Here is a 21,498-nt window from a genome sequence, read left to right on the forward strand (position 1 = left end):
TGAAAACTACTGTTTCTTGTCTTTAATAATGTTTTACATTTATATTAGTAAGGCTAGTAGTTTTAGCTGTGGAATTGAAATTGGAATATAGAATTGAGAATTTTTACTGGAATCCAAAATGTTGGTGTCATAACTGGCTGTTTCTGACGTCACAAACTACCTTGTAACCAATCAGATCAACGTGTGATTGTCAACCAGTGGATCTCTGAGCTGAGTGAGTGAGTGGAGGCGGGGCTCATTTGCATATTCATAGAACCGCGCATACTAAATGAGGCAAGGGTGTCGAGTTACAGTCAAGATATTTTAAGACATGAAGACTTTTTTTTTTTAAATATGTCATTTTGGTGAGCAAAGATGAAATGTACTTGTGTGTTGTGATATTATTGTCAGATCCAATAGTCCAAAATTGTATGTTAGCACATAAAAGGTGAAAATGTCTAATTTAGTGAAGTAACTCACACATCTCCTCAGTTCCTCACTGATGTTTAATCACATCACTATAGATCAGCTAAAGCTCAGTGAATCTGGAGAACCGAAGCTCCTGAGGGGAATTTCTCCTCATATATTGAGCTGAAGTCAGACACGCGTTACACCCGTCCCGTGACCCGTGCTCAGGATTGGGTTATTGTTGACAGGACCGTCGATGGTATCTGGAGGAGTCTGAAGGACTCTCTGTGTGCACAGAAGCACAGCTCATATCACAGATATCCAAAACCACACAGCCGGGATTAAACATGTCATATTTCAGAGGCGTGTGTCATGGAGCAGAGCTGAGGAATGATGTGTGTGTGTAGAGGTCATTCAGGTACAGACATATTCATATGTGTGTTTTAGAAACGTTATTATGCATGCAGTTTAAAAGTACATATTTAACATGCATGCTCTTGCAGAAAACATACATTGAATATACATTCTGCTTCCATATTGTTATATCTGAAACCGTCAAGCGTTGAGATCTCGTCAGCTGCTTGGTTTCTGATCTGGTGACTTTATGGGAAAGTCAGTGTTTACATTTGCTGCTCTTTAAAACTAGTTCAAAGGGAATGAAAGCGTTTGAAAATGTTTCCTTTTATCTGGTTTAATGATGATATTATGAATCCAGCTGGTCTCGGCTTCATCCAGAGCAAACACAGATTTTCACTGTGAAACCGCAAACTTTTCTTTTGAAAACATGTCAAAATGGCAAGATGTAAAGTCAGAAGTGCGAAAAACTTTAATAATGCAAGATGTAAACTTAAAATTCTGAGATTTTTTTTCTAAGTTGCGAGATGTAAAATCAAATTCCTGAGAAAAAATTTCAGAATTGAGATGTAAACTCAAAACTCTGAGAATTTTTTTTCTTTTTTTAAATGCGAGAATTGTGAGATGTAAAGTCAGAATTGCAAACATTTTAAATCATGCAAGATGTAAACTTAAAATTCGGAGAAAAAAAAATTCAAAGTTGCGAGATGTAAAGTCTAATTCCTGAGAAAAAAAAAATCTGAATTGTGAAAAATATTTAAATTGCGAGATGTAAACTCGAAACTCTGAGAATTAAAATTTTTTTTTTAAATGCGAGAATTGTGAGATGTAAAGTCAGAATTGAGAAATAATGTAAATATTGCAAAAAATGGCAAAATTCTGAGACGTAGTCAAAACTGCGAAAAATTTTAATACTGCAAAATGTAAACTTTTGGGATTGCAAAAAAAAATAAATAAAAAAAATTCAATTGCAAAATGTAAAATCAGAATTGAGAAAAATTTGTAAATTGCGAGATGTAAACTCAAAACTCTGAGAATTTAGTTTTTTTTTAAATGCGAGAATTGTGAGATGTAAAGTCAGAATTGAGAAATAATGTAAATATTGCCAAATGTAGTCAAAGTTCTGAGAAATTTAAAAAAAATTAAATTGTAAGATGTAAAGTCAAAATTGTGAAAAATGTAAATAAATGTAAACTTAGATTTTTTAGGAAAAATGTCAAAATTCTGAGATGTAGTCAAAACTGCGAAAATTTTTAATACTGCGAAATGTAAACTTTTTGAATTGCAAACAATTTTTTACTTGCACGATGTAAACTTAAAATCCTGAGAAAAAAGTCAGAATTGCAAAATGTAAAATCAGAATTGAGAAAAAAAAATCTAAATTACTAAATGTAAACAATTCAAAAAAATGTCAAAATTGTGAGCTGTACTCGTTTAATTTATAACTCGCAATTGTGAGAAAAGAGTCAGAATTGTGAGATAAAAAGTATTATTTTATTTTATGTTTTACTTTTGAAGCTTCGAAGGGTTTGTTTCTACAGTCACATGTGTTTCCCTGCGGTGAGATGCTGATGTGTGTGACTCGAGTCCAGAACTCACAGAGCCGGACCACACACACACACACACACACACACACACACACACACACACACACACACACACACACGCCGATCAGGTTACACACTGAAGGAAAAGCACACACAGATCAGAGATAATGTCCTGCATCTGCACTAATACTCTCTTCATCATCATGTGTCCGACAGAAACATCACTGAATGAAATATAACCTCAACAGAACATTTCTGGTAAATGTTAGTCTTTTCTTCACTATTGTTGTGTCGACGTCCGAGCGAAGCAAGATTTGATTATATGAGACATGACTGATTTCAGTAAGTTTGTTCTGTATCTTCAACATTCCCATGATGTTCATTGATGTTTATTTGCTGCTGTAACTAAAGAGGAAGAGATTTATCTGAACCGATGCATTAAAGAGACACAAAAACACATTTATTGTGTGAATATCACAATAAAACTGACAGAATTTGAAAGCTCAGACTCCATCACGCATCGTGTTTATCGTGCAATTTACACGTAATGAGTTCTTCCGTGCGTATGATGCGCATGGGTGGAGGTTTAGTAGTGGTGTGTGAGGCTGGTCGATGGGTCAGAGAACAGCACTGGTCATGTTTCATGATGTGAAGAAGCTCTTAAACACACACGTGACCCCGTGAGGATGGACATGAACATCTCTAACATCTGAGCAGATCTGATCTGTTTTACACTGTCCTGTTAACCTGTCAGGTGTCCAGTGTCGTTTTACTATCACTGAGATATACTATTATCATTTTTGAAACATAATTAGATTTTTTTCTTCCATTTTTTTATTTTCCATTTTATTTTCAAAGTTTTAGTAGATTTTTAGACAGAAAATGCGGTAGCGCTTTTATTTTGTTGGAAAACTTCCGTTTCTGTGAAGACAGGTTTACAAACGCTGTAATCATCCACCCTGAATAAAGAGGGGGGAAATGACTACACACACACACACACACACACACACACACACACACACACACACACACACACACACACACACACACACACACACACACACACACATATACAACGAGCACCAGTACATCCAGAATTAATGCATCATTACAGAATCTAACAAAGTCTGTTACACAAGTTTTAGTAGTTTTTGTTATATTTATTTATTTATTATTATTTTTAATATGTGTAATATTTTTTATAGGTTTTTGTTTTAGTATTTTCTGTTTTCATTTTAAAGTTTTTGTCATTTTGTTGTTTGTCATTTTCATTTGTAATTGTTTTTTAACGTCTATTTAAAAATATATAAAAAGTTTTATTTTTGTATTTTCCGTTTTAATTTTAATTAAAGTTTTAGTTATTTTTGTATTTTATTTATTGTTTTTAATGTCTATTTTTAAGAAACATTTTTTTTTTCATCCCCCCCCCCCCCCCCCCCCTCACCCCTCACCCCTCACCATTATTGAGTTTAGTAGGATCCTGGATCCTTATAAGGTCATGGGGAATTAGAGCACCACATACAGAATGAAACACATAACACTTCTTTTTCTTCTTTTCCCTCGATGCTGAACTCATTGTTCTTCTTTTACATTGCCCTTCAGTGGACCTGATGCAGAGTGACCCCAGCGATCAGAATGAGTCTGAGTCTTGAAATGGTATTTTAGTAAGTTGCTCCAAAGGTTCGGAACCAAGACTGGAAAGAGACCTGTAACTTCACTGCTCTGGCTTAGGAAAGACCAGGAATCTAGACTGCCGGGACACAGACTGGTAACGGGCTTGTGCTGACTGCAGACTGCTGGGCCGGGACACAGGCTGGGGACGGGTTTAAGAAACATTTTAAATGAGTTTTTATTTTAATGTTTTAGTAATTTTGTTGTTTGTCATTTTTATTCGTTATTGTTTTTTAATGTCTATTTTGTTTCCATATTTTTGTATTTTCCGTTTTATTTTTAATTAAAGTTTTAGTAATTTTTGTATTTTTGAGTTCTAGTTGTACCACCTGACTGCTACAGGTATGACATCATTCGGACCGAATGCAATGATTGGACAAACATTTTATGGTCCTATGCCTTCCAGAGACGATGTATATATATATACATAAGCTATAGTCTTTGGAAGATGTAGGACCATAAAATCTTTGTCCAATCATACACACACACACACACACACACACACACACACACACACACACACACACACACACACACACACACACACACACACACACACACACACACACACACACACACACACACACACACACACACACACACACACACACCTGCAGTGGCTTGTACTGTTATTCAGTGTGTTTCTGGATTGTTCAGCTGAGGAAACACTGCTATAAAACAATTAAATAAACTTCATACACCATAAGCTGTGGAGAATCATGCGCTGCTCTGAGGACATCTAGTGGACACTGAGTGTCACTGCTCTGAGGACATCTAGTGGACACTGAGTGTCACTGCTCTGAGGACATCTGGTGGACACTGAGTGTCACTGCTCTGAGGACATCTAGTGGACACTGAGTGTCACTGCTCTGAGGACATCTGGTGGACACTGAGTGTCACTGCTCTGAGGACATCTGGTGGACACTGAGTGTCACTGCTCTGAGGACATCTGGTGGACACTGAGTGTCACTGCTCTGAGGACATCTGGTGGACACTGAGTGTCACTGCTCTGAGGACATCTAGTGGACACTGAGTGTCACTGCTCTGAGGACATCTAGTGGACACTGAGTGTCACTGCTCTGAGGACATCTGGTGGACACTGAGTGTCACTGCTCTGAGGACATCTAGTGGACACTGAGTGTCACTGCTCTGAGGACATCTAGTGGACACTGAGTGTCACTGCTCTGAGGACATCTGGTGGACACTGACGGCGCTGATCCACTTGTCCGTGCGACACTTCTGTCGCGCCGCGCTCCACTATATTCCTATGGGTGACGTCAAGCGACTTTGTCGCGCCCGCAAAGCATTCCGGGAAGGCGGCGCTTCATTTGAAAAAATGCTGCGCGTCAAAAAGCTGGCCGATGCCCATCTTTATGCAAATGAATTCCGTCAGACGCGACGCGTCTATCCAATAGAAGTAGAGCATATGGAGACGGAGGGAAGTCTCTCGCAGGTCCTCTGTTCTGATACGCTACATTTCCCGCTGGGTCAAAACCACGCCCATAGCGGTAAACCCCCATCAACGTACCAATGTGGGGAGGCGTCGCGACACCACGCGACAGTCGTGTCGGACAAGTGGATCAGCGCCGTGAGTGTCACTGCTCTGAGGACATCTGGTGGACACTGAGTGTCACTGCTCTGAGGACATCTAGTGGACACTGAGTGTCACTGCTCTGAGGACATCTAGTGGACACTGAGTGTCACTGCTCTGAGGACATCTGGTGGACACTGAGTGTCACTGCTCTGAGGACATCTGGTGGACACTGAGTGTCACTGCTCTGAGGACATCTGGTGGACACTGAGTGTCACTGCTCTGAGGACATCTAGTGGACACTGAGTGTCACTGCTCTGAGGACATCTGGTGGACACTGAGTGTCACTGCTCTGAGGACATCTGGTGGACACTGAGTGTCACTGCTCTGAGGACATCTGGTGGACACTGAGTGTCACTGCATGCTGATGCGCAAAACAAGATACAACATATATTTGTATTATTTCAGAACCAGGATTCCAAGTCTTGGAAAACATGGGTGTATGAGAGAAGTGTGATTTAATACACAATATTTGCACCCCATTAAAATTTCTGCTCACCAAGGATCCATTTATTTGATCAAAAATACAGTAAAATTGTGAAATATTATTCCAATGTATGTGGAATCTGTGTGAATATATAATAAAATGTAACTTGTTCCTGTGATCAAAGCTGAATGTTCAGCATCATTACTCCAGTCTTCAGTGTCACATGATCCTTCACAAATCATTCTAATATGAGGATTTGATGATCAAGAAACATTTATGATTATTATCAATGTTGAACAATATTTCATTTTTTGTGGAAACTGTCAGGATTCTTTGACTAATAAAAAGTTCTAAAAGAACAGCATTTAGATTGATTTAGCATTTTGAAATAGAATCTTTTGTAACATTATAAATGTCTTTACTGTCACTTTTGATCAGTTTAAGGCGTCCTTGATGAAGAAAAGTATTAATTTCTATTGAAAAACAAAACAAAAAAACAATGACCCAAAAATGTTGAATGGTAGTGTGTGAGTGTGAGTGTGTGTTTCTATATGTGGTTCTTAAAACTTCAGGAATAATAATTTTATAAATAATAAAAAAAGCTAAAATGTATGAAAATATTTAAAATGTATAAAATTGTACTGCTCAATTTATGAGCATAATCACATTAACACTGAAACTTACATGAACTCGGTCTCAGTCTAATTATACAGATGCATGGAAACGAAACACAAATGATTATTGTGATATTTCTACACGTGTAATAAACACAAAACACAGAGAGTGCTGATCTCAACAATATTTTATTCCAAAATAAAAGCTCAAAATTAATCACATCAATTGCATTTATTGTTCTGTATCTGCTGGTTCGATCCCGTCCCTTCTACTCACTCCTACAAACACTACGACCTCTCAGGGTCAAATATAAGAAAAGGTCAAAGGTCAAGACGAGAGGGATTTCTACTGTGCGAGTTTCAGTACCGGTTTACAAACTTACCAAAAGCCCTTCAAACAGTGGCGTCGTTTTGCATATATATATATATATAACGCTGAATCTATTAGTGCGAGAAACAACAACCGTGAAACAATAAAAATACATTTATGATTCAAGTAGAAACGTGTCAATTCCCCCGGGCGAGTTTGAGTTCTCTATGTACAGGACTTAAAAACCAACGACTCTCGTGTTGAGCCGCTTTTCTGTTCGTAGAAATTAAAATGATTTTGCGTGAGTCTCACAAAACCTGCGAAGAAAAATGTCCAGGTGAAATTTTAAAAGAAAAACTGAAATTCATGACGTGTGTTTCCCACGGTCTCCACAAGGGGGCGCTGGACTATAAATAATCTGGCATTAATGAAAGATTTTGAGTCGTCGTTGTAAGGCAAAGATCCCCCCCCCCACACACTTCTGTTTGGAGTCCATCATCATCATCATCATCATCATCATCATGTTTTGTGAGCTGATGGTTTTCACGATGAAGAGCGTGTCGTCTGAGGTCAGAGGTCGTGTGTTTGTTCTTTCGGCTGATCTTTGGACTTTACTCCTAAACAACACAAACACAAAGAAAACATCTGAAGTTTCAGTCGCTTTGAGAACAGGTGAAAGACTTTCTGCAAAAACACATCCGGATCATAATCCACCTCAGAAACACAATAACTCATATTTTGAAGCCTATTCATTTTTTTTTTTTTTTTTTTGCATTGTCAGATTATTGTTCATCACAATTAAACACATTTAACCCTCAAACATCACATCAGATTATTATTACAGTAATAAGAGGCAAGGAAAATGGAGGTACAACAAATTTATGTACAAATATTTTATAATTTAAATATATTATTTTCCTTCACATTACAGTAATAAAAGGCAGCGCAACAAACTGATATATAGATATATAAAAAACACAAAATACATATAATAAAAAAAATATCAAAAAAAAATCGTATTATTTTAAATAATACAAAAATCGAATATAAATAAATAATATTTAACAATTGTTTCCTATTAATTTCCTAGACTCTGCGCCGTAGTCTAAAGCCCCGCTCACACTGCCAGCGATTTTGTCGCTGCATGTCGCTAGTCTCTGTACTGTGAAGTCGCTTGTGGGCGTTCATAGTGCTGTCGCTCTAATGTGACTGGTAGACTGCACGTCTGGCCATATCTATACAAAATACCATCACAAGTGAAATATACAACTATATCATTTTAATTTGACTAGGATTTAGGCTCAAAAGAAACAGTATGCTGTTGGGAGAGTGTTTTTATATTACCACAGCAGTGTTCAGTGGATTAAATCATTTAGCCTACTGGATTAACGATCGATCAATCAACAGATTAACTCATACTGTCATACATTACTAAAACGTCATTCGAATTTGACAAATAATCAATTTTCTTGTCCCTAATAGTCAACATAATGCAGGGGAAACTGTAAAATGATCTGCAGCAGTGCTAAACTTGCATCATAATTACAAAACTCGAACTAAATGTGTGAATTAAACTCACTGAGACTGTCGATAGTTTATTTTCCATGCATCATTTTATTATATCCATGTATGTGGTTACAGTCAAATCATATAAAACAGTGAAATCGCCCTCGAACTCTTCTGTCTGCACTCGAGACGGTGACGTGAGCTGAGCTCCTCTGAAAGTCTTCTTTCCTATTGGTTGTCGCTCGCGAAAATCGCTTCTCATTTGCATAAAGTTGAAATTTCTGAACTTTTGTCGCGCGTCTCGTGTCGCTTGACACGCCCACATTCTGTCGCCAACGGTCACTGTCGCTCGTGTCGCCGGAAGTCGCCAGCGCTCCATTGAAATGAATGGGATCATGTCGCTTTGTCGCTGCGTGTCGCTGGCAGTGTGAACGGGGCTTAATAGTCATGTGGTACAAGTAGGAGTTCTCAGAAAATTCCCAGTTTACAAGCTGTAATTACAAGTTCTACAAGGATGTGAACAATTTCTACACGATTCTTGTCGTGTCTCTATCGGTGTTTCGCTCCATTGCTTTAGCAAAGCATCTGTGAAACGAACTAAAATCGAAAGCGCAATATGGCTTTGTAACAAAAAGACTTCATAAAATGATTTAATACTATAAGTATTATAGTCTGTTTGCGCTGTGTGTTTCACAATCGAAGCGCTCTTTCACGAGCTGTGAGATTAGCGTTTAGCGTTTAGGAACAACATTTACGAATAATTTTTCACATCTGCAATTATTTTTTTCCCATTGTTTTTGTGGGCGGACGATTACAGCACTTCACTAGATTTTTAATGAAATGCGTTTGTAAAACTGTTTTCACAGAAACCGTAGTTTTCAGTCAAAATAAAAGCGCCATCAGTTTTCAGTCAAAATAAAAGCGCAACCAGTTTTCCGTCAAAATAAAAGCGCAACCAGTTTTCCGTCAAAATAAAAGCTGAACCAGTTTTCCGTCAAAATAAAAGCTGAACCAGTTTTCCGTCAAAATAAAAGCGCAATCAGTTTTCAGTCAAAATAAAAGCGCCATCAGTTTTCAGTCAAAATAAAAGCGCAACCAGTTTTCCGTCAAAATAAAAGCGCAACCAGTTTTCCGTCAAAATAAAAGCTGAACCAGTTTTCAGTCAAAATAAAAGCGCAACCAGTTTTCCGTCAAAATAAAAGCGCAACCAGTTTTCCGTCAAAATAAAAGCGCCATCAGTTTTCAGTCAAAATAAAAGCGCCATCAGTTTTCAGTCAAAATAAAAGCGCCATCAGTTTTCAGTCAAAATAAAAGCGCAACAAGTTTTCCATCAAAATAAAAGCGCCATCAGGTTTCAGTCAAAATAAAAGCGCCATCAGTTTTCAGTCAAAATAAAAGCGCCATCAGTTTTCAGTCAAAATAAAAGCGCCATCAGTTTTCAGTCAAAATAAAAGCGCAACAGGTTTTCCATCAAAATAAAAGCGCAATCAGTTTTCCGTCAAAATAAAAGCGCAATCAGTTTTCAGTCAAAATAAAAGCGCAATCAGTTTTCCGTCAAAATAAAAGCGCAATCAGTTTTCCATCAAAATAAAAACGCAATCAGTTTTCCATCAAAATAAAAGCGCAACAAGTTTTCAGTCAAAATAAAAGCGGCATCAGTTTTCCGCCAAAATAAAAGCGCAATCAGTTTTCCGCCAAAATAAAAGCTAAATCAGTTTTCCGTCAAAATAAAAGCGCAACAAGTTTTCCATCAAAATAAAAGGGCAATCAGTTTTCCATCAAAATAAAAGTGCAATCAGTTTTCCGCCAAAATAAAAGCGCAATCGGTTTTCCGTCAAAATAAAAGCGCAATCGGTTTTCCGTCAAAATAAAAGCGCAATCAGTTTTCAGTCAAAATAAAAGCGCAACCAGTTTTCAGTCAAAATAAAAGCGCATCCAGTTTTCAGTCAAAATAAAAGCGCAACCAGTTTTCAGTCAAAATAAAAGCGCCATCAGTTTTCAGTCAAAATAAAAGCGCAACCAGTTTTCAGTCAAAATAAAAGCTCCATCAGTTTTCCGCCAAAATAAAAGCGCAATCAGTTTTCCATCAAAATAAAAGCACAACCAGTTTTCAGCCAAAATAAAAGCGCAACCAGTTTTCAGCCAAAATAAAAGCGCAACCAGTTTTCCGTCAAAATAAAAGCACAACCAGTTTTCCATCTAAATAAAAGCCCAACCAGTTTTCAGCCAAAATAAAAGCGCAACCAGTTTTCAGCCAAAATAAAAGCGCAACCAGTTTTCCGTCAAAATAAAAGCACAACCAGTTTTCAGTCAAAATAAAAAAATTTGGTCAAAAAAGTATTGTAACTTCCCTACTGTAACAAAGTAAAATAATACTTATGAAATATTTATTTTCATTAATTTTATACAGTGTAATTTTTTTCTCTAATATATGGCTATTTCTGTCATAGGATTAATAATAATAATAATAATAATATTATTATTATTATTATTATTATATTCTAATTGTTTTGCGTCCTAAAACACCACCAAATCCTATGGGAAACACTGTATAATATATAAAATAATAAATCATATCAAAAACTATTTATTTATATCATTTATAAATATTTCACTCTTCAAATAATATATTTTTTTCACTACAGTGAAATGAAAATAATGTCACAATACAAGAAAATAAATAATTTATTATAAATAAATAAATGATAAATTATTTAAGTTTTATAATTTAAAGCAACAACATTTATATTAATCCTACCCGCCCTACAGGTTGGAAGCGGAATTGTCCATTACCGCTGTCGTAAATAATTTAGCCACCGCATCCTACTGTCGCACGCGCACGCTCGCTGTTTATCCAGCACCGGCTTGTGGGCCACAGACAAGGTAGAGTATGATACATGGTTTTATGAAAGTATGATGTATTGCGACATCACAAACGAAGAATAAATAAATAATGACATTGCTTGCTTTTTTATATATAGTATTTATTTTGTATCATAGTTTTTAGTTTTTATTTTGTGTAAAAGTAAACTTGAAACGGTATAACAGCAAGATAGGTTTACACAAGGATAAAAACTAAAAACTTATTGCAGAACAGTTTAGCATGTAGTAGTCATTTGCATTGTCTGTGAAAATCTTTAGCATTTTATTTGAAAAATATTGCAGAGAAAGGTGACACCGTTTTAGTGGCTGCTTTGCTACCTTATTTATATAGTTATACCAAAAATCGGTCTGGCAGCCCTCCTCCTCCTTAAGCTCACGCCAGCGAGCAAACGCTCGACCAATATTGATCCTCGTCCTGCCTTTAAGTCTATCACCCTTTTCCTCTTCCGACTCTCCTCCGACAAAACCTTGGACTTCTTATGTTTCGCTGCTGCTGCTTCGGCCATGACGAAAACAAACGCTGGTTGGCAGCTCTCACGGCCGAATGTGAGGAAGTGGTGGGGGAAGTGACGTATGCCGTAAAGCAGTCGAATTTTGTAGTTCTTTTTGTGCTCTGGTTACTACCCGAACACCGAAGTTACATAGTGCCAGTAAAAGCGATACAGACCCTGTCAGGCTATGGCAGACGTGTCATTCAACCTATTGTAAGTCGATGTACCATCACAAGGGTCTTGGAAATATATTATGAAGGTTGAAAAGTTCCATGTTGTTGCTTTAAGTGAAATAATTAAATTTTTTGATTTTGGTGTGAAATATGACCTGGATGTTTTTGAGACGGTTCTGGAAATATCCTGTAAACACACGTGCACGAGCACACACAGATAAACATTACATTACGCAAACATGAAGCTGCAAGCGGCACACAAGATCATTATTTCTGAATGAGTGATCATCCTCACACACACACACACACACACACACACACACGTGAGCGCGGATGTCTTTGATCACATGCATGAAATGAAAGCAAGCGTATGAATTTGACTCATGAATCGCTCTTACCTTCGGCAGGCGAGATCTCGCTCTCTTTATGCACCACTACTTTAGTGACGCTCATGTCTGGGTGCTGCTCTTTGGCCTCTTTAATAGCCTGAGCCAGAGCCTGACCCACAATGCACCAGCAGAGAGAAACACACACGCGCACAACCATTATCAGTCAATCAACGTGTGTGTTTATAGAGCAACATCAATGATTTGAATGTTACACAAACTATTCAATATCATAAAATGAACTGTGATTGTAATTGCATGCATCATAAAGTGTGTTTAATATATAAAGATCTGAAGAATGATTACAAGATTTTGATTCGTTTATAGCCGGAAAAACCTCCAAAATTATGCTATTTAATTTCAAGTCAAGTCAAGTCAAGTATATTTGTATAGCGCTTTTCACAATACAGATTGTATCAAAGCTGCTTCACAGTATTAAATAAAAATAATACAACAAAGTTTGTTTCAAGAGGAATTTATTGATTGATAAAATTAGATTAAATATCCCCAAAATATCCCCAACTGAGCAAGCCAAAGGCAACAGTGGCAAGGAACCGAAAAACTCCATCAAGTGACCTAATGGTGTCCTAAAACTCCATCAAGTGACCTAATGGTGTCCTAAAACTCCATCAGGTGACCTAATGGTGTCCTAAAACTCCATCAGGTGACCTAATGGTGTCCTAAAACTCCCAATTAAATAAACAATAATAATAATAATAATTCAAAAATAATGCATTTTCATTTAAAAATTATATTAGATTTTTGTGTTTTGTGTGTTTAATGTCAGCGAGACACACTGAGGTTTCATGTTCCTCTTCTGTCAGCGTGTATGCAGTGTGTTAGACAGATCACTATCTATCCGCAGGTTATCTCCTCACACAGGTTATCTCCTCACACAGGTTATTTCCTCACACAGGTTAAGTGATGTCTGTACCTGGTCGTGGTCGATGTCTGCGTCTCCTGTGATCACGATCCTCTTCTCGATGCGAGTCTCCGAGATGCCGTCCTTCACCGTCTGACGAAACACAATCAAACCGGTTACGCTTTCGACATCAAAATCACGCCTGGATTCTGTGATTCTGCCTGATTTAACACTCATCCTTCACTCGGGAAATTCTGACATGGATTTTTGTTGTTGTTGAAAATTTAGAGTTCATCAGAGGGGTCCAAGACCTGAACCACGAATACACCCCAAAAATGTAAAGGATTCGAGGAGTTTTGTGGTTGAAATGTAAGAAAGTAACAAATCCATCATCCATCCCTCTCGTGTCAATTTGACCTCCTTAGGAATGAATGGAATGCGAGGAATGCTTCAGTTCACATAGAAAAACCTACAAATGCTCAAAATGCAAACAAAAAAATTTACCAAAACAAATTTTTGTGTGTATGTGTATTTTTGGTGTATCTGAATGCATACTGAAGAAAGAAGGACCCAGAGGAACAGCTCATTTACTCCATATAGAGCTATAAAGCCATTTAGAGTCATGAAATATCATCTTATATTCTTTATTTTTCCACAAGAGGTCGACAAAGACACACAATGTAAGATATTTAGAGCTGAATTAAAAGGGTTTATGCATGAAATTGTGAGTTATTTTGAATTTAAGTTGAAAGAATGTGCTTAAATTAATTACTATTTATTGATTATTTATTGATCAAATAGAGTAATTTAAAGGTAAACAAAATAAAAAAAACCCCCGAAAAATCTCCCAAAAATTGCATTAAAAAAATCTAATCAAATAAGCTTTTTGTAAATAAATAAATAAATATAGGGCTTTCGGATCATTTTGAGCCGTGAGGGAAGGATGAGTGTAAACACACAGATGAGACCGAGAGCGTTTGCACTGACTTTAGTGATGTGTGTGGTGGTGGTGGTGCTGTTGTTCTCTGATGTGATCGTCTGAGCGCTCATGAGGACGCCTGGATCCGAGTCGCCATTCGCATCAACCTTCAAACACACACACACACACACACACACACACACACAAGCATTAAACACGCATACCTATAGAGCTTATGTAGCCCCGCCCCTTTTCAGCGCTGCGCTCGTTGTCTTTCGGTCTGTATTTTCACTGCGATCTTACGTATTTACACTGAACAAAATTAGAAACGCAGCACTTTTGTTTTAGCCCCCATTTTTTGATGAGCTGAACTTAAAGATATAAGACTTTTTCTATGTACACAAAAGGCCTATTTCTCTCAAAAATGGTTCACAAATCTGTCTAAATCTGTGTTAGTGAGCACTTCTCCTGTGCCGAGATAATCCATCCACCTCACAGGTGTGGCATATCAAGATGCTGATTAGACAGCATGATTATTGCACAGGTGTGCCTTAGGCTGTCCACAATAAAAGGCCACTCTAAAATGTGCAGTTTTAATACAGATTGGGGGGGTCCGGGGGACTTTATCTGGACAATAACTTTATTCTGAAGCTGCTTTAAAGCCTTAACAATCTCTGTTACTGTAATCTCCTATTATCACTGTAAAGCTGCTGTGAAACAGTCTATATTGTTAAAGCGCTGTATAAATGAAGGAGACTTGACTTGACAAAGCCGTCATGCCATAAACGTCCTCAGGAATAGGAGTGTTTACCTCAGAAGACTCGTACGTGATGGTCTTGGTCTCGGTGTGAACCACGGGAACGTCTTTACTCGGCTCCTCCGACGGCTGATTCTGAAACAGAGAAATCACTCTTAAACACTCGACTCCAAGCGCATCTGCATCGAAAAACCTCCAATCAGCTTCACATCCAGCTGGAACACTGACACTTCAGTTAATCATACTTGTAGACAATTACTCCATTTAAGTGATGAGGGAACACTACTGTATTTATAATTCAACATTTCAACATTTTTCTGCTGTAATGTGACATTTTAGGACATTAAACAGGAAAAATTGTCAACATCATTCTTACATTTTTACACTGCCGTTCAAAAGTTTGGGATCGGTACGATTTTTAATGTTTTTAAAAGAAGTCTCTTCTGCTCTCCAAGGCTGCATTTATTTGATCAAAAATAGAGTTAAAATTCTGAAATATTATTCCAATGTAAATCAGCTGTTTTCTATGTGAATATATAGTAATTGCTGTTATTTTGAATTTTCTGTTCATCAAAAAACCTGATATTATTTTCATCATTGATAATAATCATAAATGTTTCTTGAGCATCAAATCCTCATATTAGAATGATTTGTGAAGGATCATGTGACACTGAAGACTGGAGTAATGATGCTGAAAATTCAGCTTTGATCACAGGAATAAATTACACTTTACTATTTATTCACATAGAGAACAGTTATTTTAAATTGTAATAATATTTAACAATTTTACATTTTTTAAATCAAATAAATGCAGCCTTGGTGAGCAGAAGAGACTTCTATTAAAAACATTAAATAATCTTACCGATCCCAAAACTTCGAACGGCTGTGTACATTGAACTGAATTTGAGCTGATTACAGCGGAATTCAATTCGTTTCATAATTGATAAACTTTGCAACATTGACACAGTTATTAAACTAAACTGAATTAACATTATACTGCACAATGACATTATTGTCTTCTATAGAGCTGCTTTATAGCTGAAATTTAATTGGTTTCGAAATATTAAACACTGTTATTGAACTAAACTGAATCAACATTGAATTTTGAAATATTAAACACTGTTATTGAACTAAACTGAATCAACAATGAATTTTGAAATATTAAACACTGTAATTGAACTAAACAATCAACACTGAACAGAATAATGACATTATCTTCTGAAAAGCTGCTTTATAGCTCACATTGTTTCATAATGGTGGATTTTGCAACTTTATCACTGTTTTTTTCTGCTTTGAATCAATCTGAAATAAAAGTGGACTCAACGCCACAACTGGTTTCTTATTCAACCATGCGTTGAAGACAAAATCAGCAGTTTGAGAGGTGAATGGAAAAGTCCAGCTGCTCATGACATGCGTGTGTGTTGTGTGTGTGTTATAACAACATCTGTGATCATGCAGCGTTGTGTATTTAATGTGATCAATCACATTCATCACACACTTCCAATCGTGAAGAAAGAAGAAAGAGAGTATTTCCGTCATTAGTCAGTGCCGGTGTCAGCTCAGAAACACACGGTGACCCAGATGCATTCTGGGATTGATTACCTCTACTGCATGTTCATGCACTTCCTGCTTTACTTCCTGTTCTTCCTGTGATCCAGAAACCAGCTCATTCTCTTCATCCTCCTCATTTTGACCGGGCAACACTTTTGTTTTCATAATATCTGACGTTTGAAACATTGACTGCTCGTCTTCATCTTTAATGTTGATGGTCTTCGCTGGAGGTTGGTCTTCTATCTGGTTCTGCTCAGTTGATGAATCAGACGTCATATAAAGTGGAAATTCTCCATAATATTGAGTCTCCAAGTTGATGGACTCTTCATTAAAAAACAAGAGCTGAGAACGATTAAACGTTTCTCCAAATGCTTCGTCAACGCGTTCTTGATCAAAACTCTCAAAACTCTCAATGCGGTTGTGGAACAACGCCGACATCTCATTCTCATTCTGCTCTTGGGTTTCTCTGGTGGTTTCTTCCATTGCAGTTTCCTTGATTTCTTTAACCTCAATACTTTGGCATTTCTGATCCCAGATTTGGAGCAAATCTTCATTTTCCTCATGGCACGTCACTTCTTGGATTCTAGCAGGAATCTCTTGAGTTTCTGAACTGGTTTCTTCTCCTCCAGATGTAGTTTCCATTGCAGTTTCTTTGATTTCAACTTCAATCTCAATACTTTGGTGTGTCGGATCCCAGATGTGGAATATATCTTTATCCTCTTCATGGCAAATTACTTCTGGGTTTCCAGCTGGAATCTCTTGGGTTTCTCTGGTGGTTTCTTCCATTGCAGTTTCCTTGATTTCTTTGACCTCAATACTTTGTTTTTTCAGATCCCAGATTTGGAGCAAATCTTCATCATCTTCACGGCACGTCACTTCTTCGATTCTAGCAGGAATCTCTTGAGTTTCTGAACTGGTTTCTTCTCCTCCAGATGGAGTTTCCATTGCAGTTTCCTTGATTTCAACTTCCTCAATTCTTTGGCGTTTTGGATCCCAGATTTGGAGCAAATCTTCATCATCTTCACGGCACATTATTTCTGGGATTCTAGCAGGAATCTCTTGAGTTTCTGAACTGGTTTCTTCTCCTCCAGATGGAGTTTCCATTGCAGTTTTCTTGATTTCAATTTCAACTTCAATACTTTCGCATTTTGGATCCCAGATTTGGAGCAAACCTTCTTCATCATCATCTTCATGGCACATCATTTCAGGGATTCCAGTGGGAATCTCTTGGGTTTCTCTGGTGGTTTCTTCCATTGCAGTTTCCTTGATTTCTTTAACCTCAATACTTTGGCATTTCTGATCCCAGATTATGAGCAAATTTTCATTTTCCTCATGGCACGTCACTTCTTGGATTCTAGCAGAAATCTCTTGAGTGTCTGAACTGGTTTCTTCTCCTCCAGATGGAGTTTCCATTGCAGTTTCCTTGATTTTAACTTCAATACTTTGGCGTTTTGGATCCCAGATTTGGAGCAAATCTTCATCATCATCTTCACGGCACATAATTTCTGGGATTCCAACAGGAATGTCTTCTCTGGTGGTTTCTTCCATTGCAGTTTCCCTGTTTTCATCTTCAATCTCAATATTTTGGCGTTTTGGATCCCAGATGTGAAATAAATCTTCATCTTTTTCATGTCCAATGATTTCTGGGTTTCCAGCAGGAATCTCCGGAGTTTCTGAGCTGGTTTGGAGCAAGTATTCATGACAGCTTCTGCTGTTTAACGTTTGATCCTCCAGACCGACACCTTCTTCTCTATTCGAAGCCCATGAAGAGCGTCTCCCCATCGCGATGGCCTCACTCAGGGCCTTCATATACTTCTCTTTTTCACCAGCAGAGGGAGTTTGAGCCCGTGTCTCACAGCACACCTCCACCTGTGGGGCAACTGAACTCTGGGACAAAAACGGCACACTTCATGTCACTCTCACAGTGTTTATTACAGAGCAAAACCACTTGCTGTATCAACAGCATCAACATTTAAATGAGCTCCGCCACAATTGTGAGTTGAGAAAATGTACCATCCATAAATATTTCAGAAACAAGTGACCCCAAAGTTACCAACAAAGTGTGTGTTTGCAGCATAGAAGCTGTTGCGTCTCAGATTCGAGTCCTTTGGTCATAATTCTTCCTCTCAGACATTCCTGTATCTCTCTACTGTCTTAAAATGATGAATAACTCACTAGAGAGCGAGAAGAAAACATTAAAACATGCAATATTACCGTGATGTGAACGTGAACTCTCTCTCACACGTCAAATTAGTTAATCCGCTTATTGATCTGAAAGATTTACAATACCTGCATGTTACTTTAAGCCGCCGTATCTGATGGACTACTGTTCCATGTTCCTCTGGCTTGTCTTGACAAGATTCCTATAATCCCATTTATTTTGATTCCAGAAGATCTGATCTGAATGTCTGTCCTTCACTAAAGCCAGCGGCCGAGATATACGACCCTCATATGTTTTTGTTTCATAATTCAGGGTCTCGAAGGTTCAGTTTCAAGCTTCTTGAAACAACATAAATTTGTAGATTTACAGAAGGTCTTGAAAGAAACGACAGCAGTAATATTATCTATGATGAGAGAACGCCAAATACATCAACAAATCAAACAGCCACTCGCTGTGGAAAAAGAGTCAAGGCTCTAAATCAGCCCATAATGGATCATTTATAGAATTTATGGATCATAATAAACCAGAAGAAGCAGTTGTTCTTTGAGAATAGAGTTATGTGTGATATTAAACCAACGCAGCCGATCCAACAGATGTCAAGCAGAAAACAGGACCAAGATTCACCTGTGAATCACAATGGTTTAGCAGATCTAAATCTCATTTTATTAATCTCCGAGACAAGTTTCCCAGACAGATTAAACAAATCCCAATGGCATCTCACAGTCAGACGGATTCTCCTCTGAAAATCCCTTTGAGTCTGAAGACTGCGATAAAACCTGCAGTGAGACGGACACGCCGAGTGTTTCATAAAGCACACTGTAGGAAACATGTTGACTGTGAAGGAGGGTTTACAGATTACGGCAAAAGTTGGATTCTTGCAGGCGTTCCCATGATTCCCCATGAGTTCCCATGGCACTGGGTTAAATAAGCTTCAGAAGATCAAGTTTGTTTGAGTAAATCACTTTTCCTACTGTATTTCAGAACCGTTTCCAAAGAGGTTGGAATTCCGTAAGTTTAGGGTGAAACTAATTTCTTGGTAACACTTTATTTTGATGATCCCTTTTGAACATTCTGTTGACTATAGGTAACTTTGCAACTAGATGTTAACTAACTCTCATTAGAGTATTAGTAGACTGTCAGCTTAATATCTACTAACTCTTTATTGTGATAGTCTCCCAACAGACTTTGCATCTATATGTCAGCTTATTCTAACCCTAACCCTACAAGTCTACTAATACTCTACTAACACTCTAATGAGAGTTAGTAGAAATGTAGGTGCAACGTTACTTGTAATCAACAGAATGTGTTAAAGGGACCATTCAAATAAAATGAAACCTAATTTCTTACTTTGTAATTTTGTCTTTTTCTCCATTTTCCGGAGAAGAAAAATGACTTGAAAATGACTTTAATTTTGGCATGAAATATGACCCACATATGCTCTTGTCTTAATAAAATAAACAGCCTAAAATGCGAGCAGTGAATACATGCATGCATGATGTAATAAACAGTAATGTCTAACCTCAACATTGAGATCCGGCTTTACTGCAACATCTTCAGGTTCGGCTTTATCCTCCTCTGACATCTACAGACACAGAAGACAGGGCCGATAAACATCAGAGTTAAATTAGCTAAACCTATAAGAGGTTGGTGGAGTGAAAATGCCTCTTATAAAGCATAGAATGAGTGATCATGCAGGAATAATCATCAGTCACGTTAAAACAAAAAACAAAAACACACACAGGATGGATGTTTACTTTCACAAACAAAATGCTTCAATCTAAATAAAAAATAAAAAGTTTAACTCTGCCTAGGAAACTACCAAACGCCTCTAACCTGACAGTCAGGAATGATGTTTATGATGTTTTACTCTGAGTCAATATAAGCTTAACACACAACCAGGTTGAGTCGTCGAGTTAGTCCTCCAAACACACTGTGAAATAAAGTTATTCACTCAGTTATTCTAATAGTAGTAGTAGAAATGTTAATGCATGTTATACAATAGCTGCAAATTTTCATTTCTCCTGACCACTAGGTGGCACTGTGCTGAAACTGTGCAGGTACCCACAGGTCATCAATGTCATAACACACACCAAGTTTGGTAAGAATACGCTTAAGCGTTGTGGAGATATAGTCTCATGTTAATTTTGCCGTGCTCTTTGATCTAAAAAAAAGATTGGTTTGACGAATCAACTTGAATTACATGTTTTTTGTCGCCATGGTCTGAAGATGATTTAGGTGAAAATCAGCAAAACAGTCCAAGACTAGTTTGAAAAAGTATGTTTTTCGGGAAAATTCAATGACAATCGAATCATCTTGAATTTAGTTTCTAGCCCTTATGGTTTAAAAGTGATTATATTTGGACAGTTGGTGGCGCTAGAGGGATTGATTGAGTTAGAGACTCCAAAGTTGGTGTGGTTAATGTTCAGACTGTCCTCTAATAACTTTTTACCATACGGTTCAATGGGCTGCCATGAAAGAGGAAGAAGAAGAAAAAGAAGAACACTAGCGAATACAATAGGCACTTTTGGAGCATGGCCCAAAAAAACACAGCAGTTTAAGATTACACAAGATGTTTTACATCTATATATGATAGAAATTCTAAACATTCAGCAGAAATGCATGCCATTAAAAAAAAGCCCATTACTGCTATTTCATTTTCTCCATTTGACGGCTCATATCAACTCCAAACACGAGCCCAAGCAACTCGAACAATTATGATACAGAGTTTTTGTTATTTTTAGAGTTAATATTCACTATTGAAAAGAGCTACATGAAGATTCTTCCATAAACTTTCTGTGTTGGTTCCACAGATAAAACAACATCATGAAGGTGAGTAAATAAATCTTCATATTTGGTCAAACTATCTCTCTAAACCAGTTAACACAGATCTGAACTTAAATGGCTGCAG

At 37.4% G+C, this 21,498-nt stretch overlaps 1 protein-coding gene across 10 annotated transcripts in view; it reads right to left on the bottom strand.

Moving 5' to 3' along the window:
- Positions 1 to 6,761: 6,761 nt before the first annotated feature.
- epb41l3b (erythrocyte membrane protein band 4.1-like 3b) overlaps positions 6,762 to 21,498 on the bottom strand; it is a 58,334-nt gene continuing 43,597 nt past the window's right edge. For 9 of the 10 annotated variants that reach the window (XM_082172966.1, XM_082172967.1, XM_082172969.1 and 6 more), the window contains 7 exons: positions 20,110 to 20,172; positions 16,481 to 18,316; positions 14,933 to 15,013; positions 14,190 to 14,288; positions 13,275 to 13,355; positions 12,353 to 12,452; positions 6,762 to 7,518 (listed from right to left, as the gene is read on the bottom strand). In XM_082172966.1, the coding sequence (XP_082029092.1) occupies positions 7,472 to 7,518; positions 12,353 to 12,452; positions 13,275 to 13,355; positions 14,190 to 14,288; positions 14,933 to 15,013; positions 16,481 to 18,316; positions 20,110 to 20,172 (2,307 nt within the window). In that variant the 3' untranslated portion in view covers positions 6,762 to 7,471. The remainder of the gene's footprint in view (positions 7,519 to 12,352; positions 12,453 to 13,274; positions 13,356 to 14,189; positions 14,289 to 14,932; positions 15,014 to 16,480; positions 18,317 to 20,109; positions 20,173 to 21,498) is intronic. The other variant, XM_082172965.1, reaches the window with a different exon arrangement.

The sequence above is a fragment of the Leuciscus leuciscus genome, assembly GCF_965113295.1.
Source record: "Leuciscus leuciscus genome assembly, chromosome: 6".
Lineage (NCBI taxonomy): Eukaryota > Metazoa > Chordata > Actinopteri > Cypriniformes > Leuciscidae > Leuciscus > Leuciscus leuciscus.